This window comes from Solanum lycopersicum, chromosome 11 (genome assembly GCF_036512215.1).
Source record: "Solanum lycopersicum chromosome 11, SLM_r2.1".
NCBI lineage: Eukaryota > Viridiplantae > Streptophyta > Magnoliopsida > Solanales > Solanaceae > Solanum > Solanum lycopersicum.
This window is the reverse complement of record NC_090810.1, coordinates 37,255,927-37,269,343: the sequence shown is the minus strand read 5'-3', so window position 1 is coordinate 37,269,343 and position 13,417 is coordinate 37,255,927. Positions and strand designations below refer to the sequence as shown.

Genomic DNA, 13,417 nt, shown 5'->3' with positions numbered 1-13,417 from the left:
ATTGTATATTATACATATGTATTTATATATGTAGCGGTTGAGATTTGGAGCAAGAGGAGAGAGACGGGCGATATTTGGAGAGAGAAGAGAGAGGCGAGCGATATCGAGAGAGGGAGGAGAGAGGCGAGCAAGAGAGGACAATAATTTGTATAATTCACATCTCGTTTGTATAATTCGCAGGTACGTTTGTATAATTTGCGTGTTTTTGTATAATTAATTAGTATAAAGTTTGAAGTTATACAGATATGGTAAAACTCAAAATAATGAAGTAATACAAACTTAAACATATGAACTTTAAATGTTATACAAATTATATTATATAAAATTCAAAAACTACACGTTTATACACAAAAAGATTGAATTTATATGGTGAAAAAACTGAAGAACTAAAGGAAATCATTATCATATACAAATACAAACCATCGTATACAAATACAAACCAAATAAAGAGGTAATTGATGGTTAATATTATTCGCTAGTGATAATTATATTAAATTATAACTATGATCACTAATTAGATAGTATAAATTTACTTAACTGCATAATTTTCTCAAATTTTAACTTGTTATATGCCTGTGTGATTTCCCCACTTACAAACTTGGGCCAATTTGAGGGAAGTGGTGTTGGGCTGTAGGGAGTTCCAATTCTAAGACCCAATATCATTGTAGGCAGTGTCTTGGCATTCGAACGCCATCGTTCTTTCTCTCTTTCTCCGGCGAAAATTTCTTGTTCCGTTCTCCGTCTACTTTTCAAAATTAACGTCTGTTTTTCGCATTTCATAGAAACCCTAATCAGTCAGTGGATTGGTATGCAGTGCGTGGGGAACTCAAGATCATTCGTTTTGCTCTACGATGTTTGAAGGCCTCGTCAGACAACTGATATTGGGTTATCTAGGCCAATATATTAAGGATATTCAAAAGGAGAAGCTGAAGATCACCTTATGGAATGGTAACTTAACTGAACCCAAATCTATCATCTTGTTTTATGCTAATATGAACTGTCTGTAATGGAGAAAGAAAATTCAATAGATTATACAGGTGATCATGGAATTCAGTGTACACACCAAATATCGCTGTAGTGCTAGTCAGGTGGTAATAGGATTTCCAACACAATTCTGGGTTTACTCTGAGGTTATTTAATGGGTTTGACACTTTGTCTATAGTATATATGTTTGTATAAAATGCTAAGAACTTGAAGTTGTATTCCGGAAGAGTTTTACAAAAACCAAACAGTATAGCAGTAGGTGAATCACTTACAGGCTGGAAATCGAGTGATTGATAGTCCTATCTTGCGGTTAGTGTCCTGGGTATTTTAAGAGATACTCATAACTTTGGTCAGAGTAAAGAGCGTGACAGATGAAAGGAAGTGGTAGAATAGGACTGCCTTTTTGTTCCGACGCTGAGCAGTCATTGAAGTTTAAGAGAGAAGGGATGTGTCACTATTGGCCGAAAAGGGAGAGAAATACACTACAGCATTTGGTATTTGGGATAGATGAAAATACTGTTTGTGGGCCTTTTCTTTTCATCCTTGTATCTTGTATAGAAGAAGATGAATTTGTATGTTTCACATTTTCATAGTCAAAGGATGACCATTCGTCCAGTATATATGTCTTATACCAATTTCTTATTCCGCATCTTTTATTCTTCAATTTTCATGTCTGTATAGATTTGAATAAGTATTAAAAAGTGAATTCTGATCTCTGTAATGCAGAAGAAGTATTATTAGAAGATGTGGAGCTTATACTCGAGGCTTTTGATTATCTCCAATTGCCATTTGCTTTGAAGCAAGGTAAAATTTTTGAACCTAGCAATCCTTCTACTACAAAGGTCCAAGATGTTTTTCGTCTATCGGGGTTATGGAAATCATTGATAAACAGACGGTTTAATTCATTTAGTTGTTGTCTTTTGTCCATGTTGTACACACATTCACTCAAGTATCATTTCCAATATAATCCCCCTGCATTTGCAAAAGTTGTGTCTGGCTGAGATGAGTGGATATATTTAATTTCTCTCCTGGGATCTTTGATATCATTTTCCTTTATCTATGCACAAAATTTTCTAATATTCTGATACATGAGAATAGTTCACTGCACTTGCATTACCAAATATGTGCCAGAATTTCCGGTTCATCTTTTGCTCTTTCGAATTTGGGTAATGATTCTGATTCACAGATGCTCATCTTCTCAGATAAGTAAATTTGTATTTGCAAATAAAATGAAAATTCCTGGTGAAACCCTGAAAGAAAAAAATCCAGTATAGGAACTACAACTAAGAAAGAATAAAAATAAGAAGAATTGCTTAAGTAAGGCAGTCACTGTATAATGTTTTTTAAAAAAGGTAGTCGCCATAGGGGCCTTTTTTTTTTTTAGGTATGCCGCTTGAAGAGCCGTACGTCAAAGGTTCTGGTGAATTTGAATATAGAAACTGATTTCAAAGGCTAGTGTAAAACTTAGAAATCCTTTACCGTTCTAATCTTTCTCAACTGTTGGGATGTATTTTGTATTAAAAATTTTATGAAAATAACAAAGTTAACAGAAGTAGGAGAACAAATATCTTGCATTCAGAAATCCTACAATTTCTCTCCATCCAGATCTGAATCTATGTGTTGGTTTGTCACTTCCCATTAACATTCAGCTGTACGGAATTGTTGGGCATCATATGATCCCCACCATTTAAAAATGAAATTTGTATGTTTTGTGAACAGTTCGCACTGAGTAAGTGACTGTCAACCTCTTGTCTCATCACACTAAAACACCAGCTCTATGAATCTTACGTTCAACATGAGATTGCTAACCCTTTTAACCCACTTCGCATTGAAAAATGTGGGTACTTCCTTCCATCTTTTACACAAAGACAGCAAATTAATGTTACTTTTGCTTTCACTTGTGCACCTTATCCTGTCTTCATCCTATCACCTTTATTCTTTCGGCTTTTTATCCATGCCAACTGCCAAGTGCTTAGACTTCACTATTATAGCCTGCTCATTTACTATAATTGTCCATACTGAATGTAGCTCTCATTAAGGTTCTCAGTTGCCTGCCTCACCAATTTTTGGACATTGGTTGGTATTACTTGGTTATATTTTAGTTTGAGAAGTAATGTAGAAAACATTAGGAAATACTTATTTTTTGTTGATACTGGTAATTTGCTGACATTATTTTAATCTAGTTTATTTCGGCAATGGAAAAGAAATATGATTGAGTTAAATTTTGAAATCAGGAATTCTTGTCATCAGAATTCTATTCCACTAAATGCATGCATGTTAGTTTCTGTTGAATAAATGGGATGTCAGCGAAATTTTAAAATAGTTCGAAGTTGATTGTTTCTTTGCCTTTGGTCATCTTTGTGCACTCCCATGGAGTTTGATGCTTCTTGATGAACTTTATAACACTTACACCATTTTTGTCTCTTATAGAACATCTATAGGCTGTTTTCTCAGACATTGTATATCTAAGTTTCTCTTCTTTATGAGATTGTATGTGTTTGCTTTTTTAGGTCGTGTTGGCAAGCTGAGTATTAAAATTCCATGGAAAAAGCTTGGCTGGGATCCCGTCATAATCAGTTTAGAGGACGTATTAATATGTGCATCTCAGCGAGATGACAAAGAGGTATTACACCATAATTTGTTTTTGAGGTGGAGAACTGAACGAAGAATTCTCTTTCTATCAATTAAATCACTGTATGTGACCCAGGATTCCATTTTCTCATCAATCCAATCCAATTCACGTTTTTTCTATCTTTTATCAATGAATGGATCTCTTTACTTGTATGGCTTACATGTCTTTCATTTCTTGAAAAAGTTATTTGATTGATGGGATTTCAATAAGGAATATACTTCAAAAAGTTTGTTTCATTGTTTAATCGACAATATCTTCATAATTTTCTTATAAATCTAAAACAAAAAAGGATGTTGATGAAAAAATAGAATTAAAAAAAACCTACTTGCTACTCGGTCTTGAGAATTATGCAAGGATGTGCTGGAGGAGTAACCCATTACCTTTTAGGTGGAATTGCCACAACATAGGAATTCTTCTTAGCAAGAATTATTGCAGTAGGGTAATGACTAGGAGGATTGGAAAAGCATTATGGCATTACGATTTCAAAAGTTTAGCCAAGGCTCTGATCTCTTTGTTTATCTTATGTATATTCTACATATATAATTAGGAATACAACATACGACATACCAGTGTAATCCCATCAACTGGGTATGGTAAAGGTGGAGTGTACACAAACATTATAACTACCTTGGAGGTAGAGATCTTGTTTTCGTTTGACCCTCAACAAACATAAATAATTAGGAGTGTTCAAGAAAAATTAAAAAATCAAACTGAACAGAACGACTAAATAGAACTGGCTTAAGCAACAAACATGTATTTAGTTTAAAATTTTTGGTATGAACTACAAAACGACCCAAAGTAACCTAATAATATATTTATTTTAAAAATATTCTATGACTTATATTATAAAAAAAAATATATGCTGACTTTTTCTTTAAAAACTTGCCTATTGCTTGGAACTTGGTTCCATTAGCTTTAATGTGGGTGGTGTGGAAAGAGAGAAATAGGAGAGCTTTTAAGGGGTAGAGTCGAGCTTTTCTCAATTGACAAGTAGCCTTTGATCCCTTATGTTCTTTTGGTGCACTGATAGAGTTTCCAATTGTATTGAAGATTGGGTGGAGTTAGTGGAGAAACATTTTTGCTGTAGATTCTTTAATTTTTGATATATCCATTGTATACCCCGTACCTTTGACTATTTTAAATAAAAAGTAATCCTTTTTCAGGATAACGTAACAACCTCTGATGCCCCACACGATTGTGATTATGGCGGGCTTGTCTATCAACCTACTTTGCCAAGAGGCTGAAGAAGTGCAACGACCTTAGCTAAATCTACTCAAACAACTTATAATGGCTTGGTCCAGTATGAAAGTAGAGTAATGACTAATAATTGTGATAAGATCATAAGAAGAAATTGAGAGATTTATCGTTAATCTAAAGTTGAAGTATTTTATTACTCCCTCCATCCACTTTTAATTGTCATGCTTTTCGAAAATCAATTTGACTTATTTTTGAAGTTAAATTAGATTACATTAATTCAATATTTAAACAAAAAATTTGGATATTCCAAAACTATATGAAAAGTACTATAAATTGCGATTTTCGCGTATCAATATGATGAAAAATACATCGAAAAATGTTAATCAAAGTTCTTATGTTGACTCTAAAAAAGGAAACCACATGATAATTAAAAGTGGACGGAGGGAGTACTAACAAAAGCTCATAGTATAATTGCATGGGCTATTTTCTCTCAATCATAAGTGGCGAAAACCCCTAAAATCCAAAAAGCCTATTGGCCATGGATGACCACAATGGCCGGTGGACAAACTCCATCAGAGGGTGTTCCACCATTCCTACCTCTTCCACAACTAACTTATGCAATTCACCATTAGAACAACCAATAGGCTCGACCTACACAAGTTTTCTAAGACCAATTCGGACTAGTGTACAACAACTGGTAACCGTGAATTCAGTGACCTATATCAACGACGGCTGAACCTTCAATATTCTGTATTAGGTAAAATTTCTTATGGCAAACCAGATATTCAGGAATTGGGAAAAGTTTTTCTAAGGCAATGAGAAATCAAAGGGATTATAGACAAAGGATACCCATCTTGAATGTTCTTCAAGCCTTATTTCTTGGCATTATTCCTTGCATATTTCTTCAATCATTTATTATAATCTTGCTTTTTTATTCCACGTAGATCCTTTATTATATTTACCACAACCTCTTTCTCGAAAATATGTACGAGCGAATTTCTCTTTTATGAGCCTTTTAAACTCTTACATTTAGCCATGGAGACTAATTTTTGTCTGATCCTTTAGTTCATCATTCTATCCCGCAATAAGCACGATCTATGAATAACTTTGTGGCTAAACTACTCGGTTAGGAACTTTGAAGGTATCAAATGTCTCTTAATTTTTTTTTCTTTTGACGACAAGGGAAACCAACAGCCGCTACCCTTTTGGGTGCGCACAAGGTAAAATCCCGCTCTATGCAATAGCTCGCAAACCACATAGGAGAGGTAACCCGCACCAGGATGAGCTCGACCCAGAAGGCAAACCCCTTGCTTTCGCTGGCAAGAGGTTTCAAACTTGAGACCTCCAACATGGAAGTCCCAAGCTCAAACCACTCGGCCACCCCGAAGGGTCAAATGTCTCCAAGTTCTTGGACCCAATTAAAAGTATGCTTCCAGAACTCGGACTATCATTCCCATTAATTAATTAAGATCCCTTTCTCTGAGTTCCCTCTTCGTATCACATGTGTTTCATATTACATACCATGCATTAAAACATCTTTCATTTGATGAACTCTTCTTTCACTTCCTTCCATGGATCACCACTTGGATTCCCATTACCATTCGTGTCTACCTTCTTGCTCCATGTACCTACAAAATATATACTTGAAACCAAGAAAATTTAGTTACTTAAAAAGGATCCCTCACGAACACTCAAAATTCATATCAGTCAATACTCGTGTTTATACTCAAAGCTTAAGGCGTTATGACCACCCTCAAATGACTTCACCACTGTTTGCCTTTTATCTCTCATGAGATGTCCATAATTTCTTCAAGAACCCGTTTATCTCAGATCACTTCAAGATTCAAGTATCGATTCCAAGTGAAGTTTATGTCAATAACAAAGGAGGACAATTAAAACTAACTGACTAGGAGTAAAAAATTACTAAATAAAATAAAAGAGTATATTTTTATTAGAGGTTGATTATCTTGATATTATTTGATTGGTCAAATCTGAGATGGTTCAGATATGTAAAAAAGAGAGGCATGGAGGCCCTAGTGCAGAGATGCGAGAGTTTGTCCATGGATGACTTTAGGATAGTTAGAGGCAGGCCAACGGAGTATTGAAGTATTTAGAGTGGTGATTAGACATGACATGACGTAGTTGCACCTTACTGTGGACATGACCTTAAAATAGGCTGTGGAGGACACAATAGGTAGAAAGTTAGTAGGTAATAGAGTATTGTCTCACTTATCCTTAAGTTAGTAGGTAATAGAGTATTGTCTCACTTATCCTTCCATACTAGTAGTTATAGTATTTTTTCTGTATTTCCTTGTGCTTCGATTTTTATTACTATCTATTGCCTCTGTATGTCGATTATCACACTATTTTGTTGTGGTAACTGTCTTGCTATCAAAATGCTTGGCCATACTTCTTATAGTATATTGCCATGATTTTTATTTCTGATTATTTCTTTTTTGATTTGTTTTGATATGCTTTTCCTTGAGTGCTGAGGGTCTATTGGAAACAACCTCTCTACCTACCATGGTAGGGGTATGGTTTGCGTATACTCTACCTTACCTAGACCCCATTTGTGGAATTACATTGGGTATGTTGTTATTTGATCGGTCTAGTAAAGTGATAGTTATTCTTTTTATTGTAATTGGCCAACACTAAGTAATCAGTGGATGATTTCTGGTTTTTTAGACATCTTGATAAAATGACCTGACATATACATATACATATACATATACATATACATATACATATACATATGCATATGCATATGCATATGCATATGCATATACAAATACATATACATATACGTATACATATACATATACATATACATATACATGTATGTATACATATACATATACATATACCATGTATGTATATATATGTGTGTGTGTGTGTGCGCGCATGTGTTTCTGTATATATACAATATATAATGTATATTGTATGAGTACATCAACTTTAATTCTCTCCCCTTCTTCTCTTTTTTGCTTTTTGAATTTGTTGGTACAATTTTCTGCTCATGCTTGTGACAGTGGAGGATGGATGAAGTTGAGAGAAGAGAATTCGCTGGGAAAAAGGCCAAACTTGCTGCTGCAGAACTTGCAAAATTATCAAGACGTGTATGTGGTGAGTGCTTTAACATCTTATATTTGAAGGACACTGAAGCTCTGATTATATTTGTTGACAATTTTATTCAAGCAAAAAGACATAAGAGTCTTTTACACTCCATTAATTTTAGATATTGATTGTACCGAAAATATATAAACATAAGAGAGGAGGTTTCAACTAACAAGTTGAAAGTCATTCACAAGGTTGAACTCCAATAGCTACAAAACATTCAAACATGAGTACCTTGCACCCTCATTCAATATGGTCAATAAATGTGTATAAGCATACTAATCTTACTGAGTTATGGCACCAAAAATTGATTTAGATAGAATCAAAGCTTAAATAAACAATAAAATGGGAACTACAGATAGAGGGATATATGAGTTTGAAGGTCCAATAGCTGCAATACCCTGAGAGGCCTTACACAAGCCACTTGACATTCATACAACACAATATAATAAAATTATGAATCGATCTCAGATCGTAAAAGAGTTTGACATAAAAGCGGAAGTCTAATCATAGTCTTGACAAGCCACTCTAATACATCAAAAGAGTGGTTGAGACGTAACTCATAGACCACATACAATGCCTGAAAACCAAAGACATAAGAAAGCATAGTAAAGGTGACGTGGTCCTCAGAATATGAGGACTCACCAAGTGTTCAACGATCAGTCAATCAACTAGTCACGAGAGGGTGGAGAAAAGCGTTGGACCTTACATTATTAAAACATGTAGGCAAAAATATGCATTAGTACATTTCATGTACCAAGTATGAGGGGTATGCATAAAAATGTGAAACATGATCATAAGGGGGCATAAGGAAAATATGATGTGCATGACCAAACTAAAACATATTAAAACCTTCAAATCATAAATCATGACATGGTCTATGCATCTTAAATCATAATGGAAGCTTTCATGAAACCTTTTTGAAGGTAGCTTAGTTCATAATGGAAGCTTTCATAAAACCCTTTTGAAGGTAACTTAGTTCATTTTGTGAAATATTTACCGTTAGCCAAAATAAACCATGTGAGCTATAACATGGAATCTAGTGTCATGCCCCCACACCGAATAGAGATGTCCTACTTGCCAAGTTAAGGATCATGAACTTCTAGCTTACTTGGATCCACTAGCGATGTCTTCTTAAGACAATCCTACGAGGGCATGTGGTTAGGGATAAGAAGATTGCTACTAGAGACCCAACCTCTACTAACTGGAGAGCCTCCATCTCAATGTCCTCTCGGTGCTTGGTAAAAATTCCAACAGAATAGTCATATTCATAAACATATCATCATACATAGAAAACATAATTAAGTCACTAATCCAAGCTCAAGTTCAAATAAAAGTAATAATAGGGTGGGCATAAAGAAAAACTGGACTGAACCGAACTAATTTGGTTTTTCAGTTTATTGTTGCTGTTATTTCTTCAAAAGTTCGATTCTTTGTTTCGGTGATCGGTGTAAGGGTCTCAAAACTTCGGTGCACCGAAGAACTGAACTTTTATTTAAAACAAATAAAAAATTAATAATTAAAAATAAAGTTCAACTAACAACTAAATCATTCAGGAACAAATCAAAGTAGCTACAAATGTACAATTCAATAGTTAACTTCAAATTTTAATTTCGAAGAGAAACTCAAACACATTTTTGCCAATGTACATTTTGTAAAGGGACCTGTCTTCGTACTTGTTTTTCTCGAGAATTAGTTAGAGGCACAATGTTCTTGATAAAGACAAATATAGTCCTTTTGGTTAGCACAATAAGTGTTTCTTGGTGAGGCGCATCATTCCTTAACATAGTTTTAAATTTTAAAGTATCTTATACTTTGTCCTTGTTTTATTTTTCATTCACATTGAACAACCAATTTAAAACACTGAACTAAATCAAATCGAAGTAGAAAAAATCAAACCAAGTTAGTTTGGTTTGATATATAGTGCACACTTTTCTAAAGTTGAACAATTGAACCAAATCGAAGTTTGATAAAGCCGAATTAAATAATCGAACGCCCATCCCTAGTGAAGAACAACAATATCAAGTAACTCAAAAGAGGGTTTTCCTTAGCTAAAAGCTTGGTTTGATCTTCAATCATCCAAAATCTATCTAATTACTATGAAAACATCGTTACAGACAACTTTACTAAAGTAGCATTGTGTAATCATACTAAGGTGCAACGGGTTGTAGGTTTCAAGACCCAAAGTAGACCCTAGGCGTAACATTACGTATAGGACCCGAAAGGCCTTACACAAGCCAATTAGCATATGTCAAATAAGATAATAGAAACAAAAGAGTTTAAAAGTAAGATTTTATGTAACAGAGCTTGGAAAAAGTGAAAGTCTAAGCATAAGTCTCAAGCCATCCTTACATCATAAAGAGAGTGACTGAGACGTAACCCATACATCACATACAAAGTTTGAAAATGAGAATGACATGAAAGTGATAAAAGAATCTTGGCCCTCAGATCATGAGGACTCACCAATCTTCAAAAGCTCAAATGAATCTACTAGCCACGAGGAGGGGGATTAGGAGCATTAGGCCCTACACTAGTGAAACAATGTAATCACAAGTATGCGTTAGTACATGGAATGCACCAAGTGATAACAATGTACAAGAGTGACAAAATTATGCTAAAAAGACTTCATATGACATGCAATGACCAAGCTAAATCATAAAAATAGATGTTAGAAAACATAAGTCAATCATGGTCAATGAAAGTTAAACATCATATAAAACACTTGTGAGATACTTAAGAAAGTAACCTTAGTTCATTATTGTGGGAAATTTGCCTTTAACCGACATAGATCATGTGAGCTATAACACGAAATTCGCCAATCCAGGGTCTATCCCATATTGAAAAGAGATATCTTGCCTTTAACCGACATAGACCATGTGAGCTATAACACGGAATTCGCCAATCAAGTGTCTATCCCATATTGAAAAGGGATGTCCTTACTTGCCAAGGTAAGAACCATAAACTTGAGCTAAAGTAGATCCACCAGCTAATGTCTATTTAAGTAGGTGTTTGGCCATGTGATACCATATCATGATATGGTATCGTGAGTTGGAATCAGCGTTTGGACATGCAATTTTATGCTGATTCCATCTCATGATTCCATATCATGAGATGTGATACGATATTCTCCAAAAACCATGATATGGAATCATATGGGAATACCGTATCATGATTTGAGTTATTTTAATACAAAAATTGATCCACGAGTTTATATTTTGTTAAAACAACCTCACATTTATATCTACTAACCATTTATTTCAAATGTAAATGAAATTTATAATCACGTCATTACTTTTTAAAATTAATTATTCTCGCCAACACAAAATTGATTATTCTCGCCAACATATAGTCACTTTAACTCACACTCCATGATTGTTGAGTAATAAAATCTTGAAGATCCCGTGAAAGGTGTTTCATTTTTACTTAAATATATTGATGAAACAATTACTTAAGTGGAGAATAAATAACTTTGTAATAATTTATTATACGATTTTACGATATTTTGTTTATTTGATAATATTGAATAAACAATTTGGGCTATTTTAATAGTTTTAGAACTTATGGGGTTTTTATGGTTATGAGAAAATATACAACACTAAAATTCCATATCACATGTCCAAACAAAATTTCAATTTCATCTCATGATTCCATATCATGATATCATATCGCATGACCAAACGGGCTCTAAGACAAACCTATGGTGGCACATAGTTATGGTGGTGGTGAAAGAGTAGATTGAGGAAGAAGGGTCTCAACTCCAAGGGACTCACTGGTTAACAACTTTTATTTTTCTTTTTGGTTAGTTTTAGGGGTAAGGACTAAAATGACCATCATTTTGTATACGTTAAGGACTATTTGGATAAGATGATATATATAGAGGACCAAAATAATTTAACCCTTATACATTAAGGACCATTTTGATCATTTTTTCATCGTACTTCACACCATACATGACGTAACACCTTCATAAACCTTTCCAATCTTTGATCAACTCCAAACTTACATAACTCACCAAGCACAAATAGGCCCTTCAACGCTTACTAATCACAACAATTAACTGGGTATGGTTAAGTCATACATGTCGAACGGATCAAACCTTAGCATGAAAGTACGAGGTGTTATATTTTGTTTTTTTTTGTAGGGGACCCTCTCATTTTGTGATGTCCAATACTAGTCTAGTGCTTGACTATTTCAATTAATATATATGCTTGATGGCCCTGTGGAGAATGTGGTCAGAAATCCATAATAGAATTCACCTACAACGACGAAATTGATTATTTCATGCATAAGACTACTAGGTCACCTTGTATAAAAGATTGGAAAATCATCACAATCTCCCTTGTTTCTTTTTTATTGTAATTTCTTGTTTATCTGTATAAGAATGTATATAAGATCTAATGTTAAGAACTCATTGAAATTTATTGCTTCTATTTTGAAACCTCTTTGTTTTGTCTAACTTTCTAATTTTTTTTCTCTGATTATTATATAGACCCCATGTATATCTTGCCCTTAACCCAATAGATAAATTTGGTTAATGTCATGACCCAATTTAGGAACGTGACCTAAAGCAAGCCTTGTCAAAAAAATGAAATGAAGTTTGGTACTGATCACACATCTATATAAGAACGGAAGAATATTCGGGACTCGAGTAGAGAAGTGACTATGGAGTGACTAAGAATCCAAACGAAGTTCCATAAAAATAAATAAGCTTACTGCCTGCATGAACAAGTGTGGGCTCACCATGGAATCTTAACTTGCTAGCTCTAGTTAATAAAGTCCTTGCCAACATCACCTGTGTTCTCTGTAAAAATTTAGCAGGGTGTGAGACGCTAGCTCAATGAGTAATAACACTTAACCACAACCGTTTTAATGAGGGACAAGTCAAAAAATGCTAGTCGGATAATCAAATTCATCCCTTTCAAAAGACGATAACAATATTTAATCTTATATGTCTCGTCTCGTGTAAGCAAAAATCAATGTAAACGTGTAAGCAAAATCGATGTAAGCATTATATATATATATATATATATATACCATAAACCAGGATTTCCTTTTAATTCATTTATTTACCAAACTAGCCTTTCCCTTTCATGAAAAGTCTTGACTTTTAAGAAATATTGTGACTTCTAAGAAAAGTTGTGACTTTTATGGAGAGTTTTTATAGTCCGTTCTATTTTCTTTTGGTAGTTCGATCGTGGAATTTCTTTGTTTCTGTATTTCCGGAGTATGAGTGTGTGACTTGTTATAATTGATCCTATTGATAGTACAGAGAATGGGTCTGTTATCTTGATAGAGATGGTTCTACTTCGTCAGATATTTATTCGAATATTTGGAACACGAAATAGATTAAGAAATATTTGAACTATGATTCATACTTAATATTCAGACCTCGTGTCCGGGCTCCAAAAAATTTTCAAACAAAGAATTTTAATTTCTAAATCGAAAGATTCTTTTCTTTCAACCCCTATTTATATTTTGACCAAAAGCAAA

The 13,417-nt window shown here is 34.1% G+C and overlaps 1 protein-coding gene across 2 annotated transcripts in view; it reads left to right on the top strand.

The window, feature by feature from the left end:
- The first annotated feature begins 600 nt into the window (after positions 1 to 600).
- Positions 601 to 13,417, top strand: part of LOC101246789 (intermembrane lipid transfer protein VPS13) — a 77,935-nt gene continuing 65,118 nt past the window's right edge. For both annotated transcript variants that reach the window (XM_010314799.4, XM_010314798.4), the window contains exons 1-4: positions 601 to 948; positions 1,711 to 1,788; positions 3,495 to 3,607; positions 7,843 to 7,936. In XM_010314799.4, the coding sequence (XP_010313101.2) occupies positions 852 to 948; positions 1,711 to 1,788; positions 3,495 to 3,607; positions 7,843 to 7,936 (382 nt within the window). In that variant the 5' untranslated portion in view covers positions 601 to 851. The remainder of the gene's footprint in view (positions 949 to 1,710; positions 1,789 to 3,494; positions 3,608 to 7,842; positions 7,937 to 13,417) is intronic.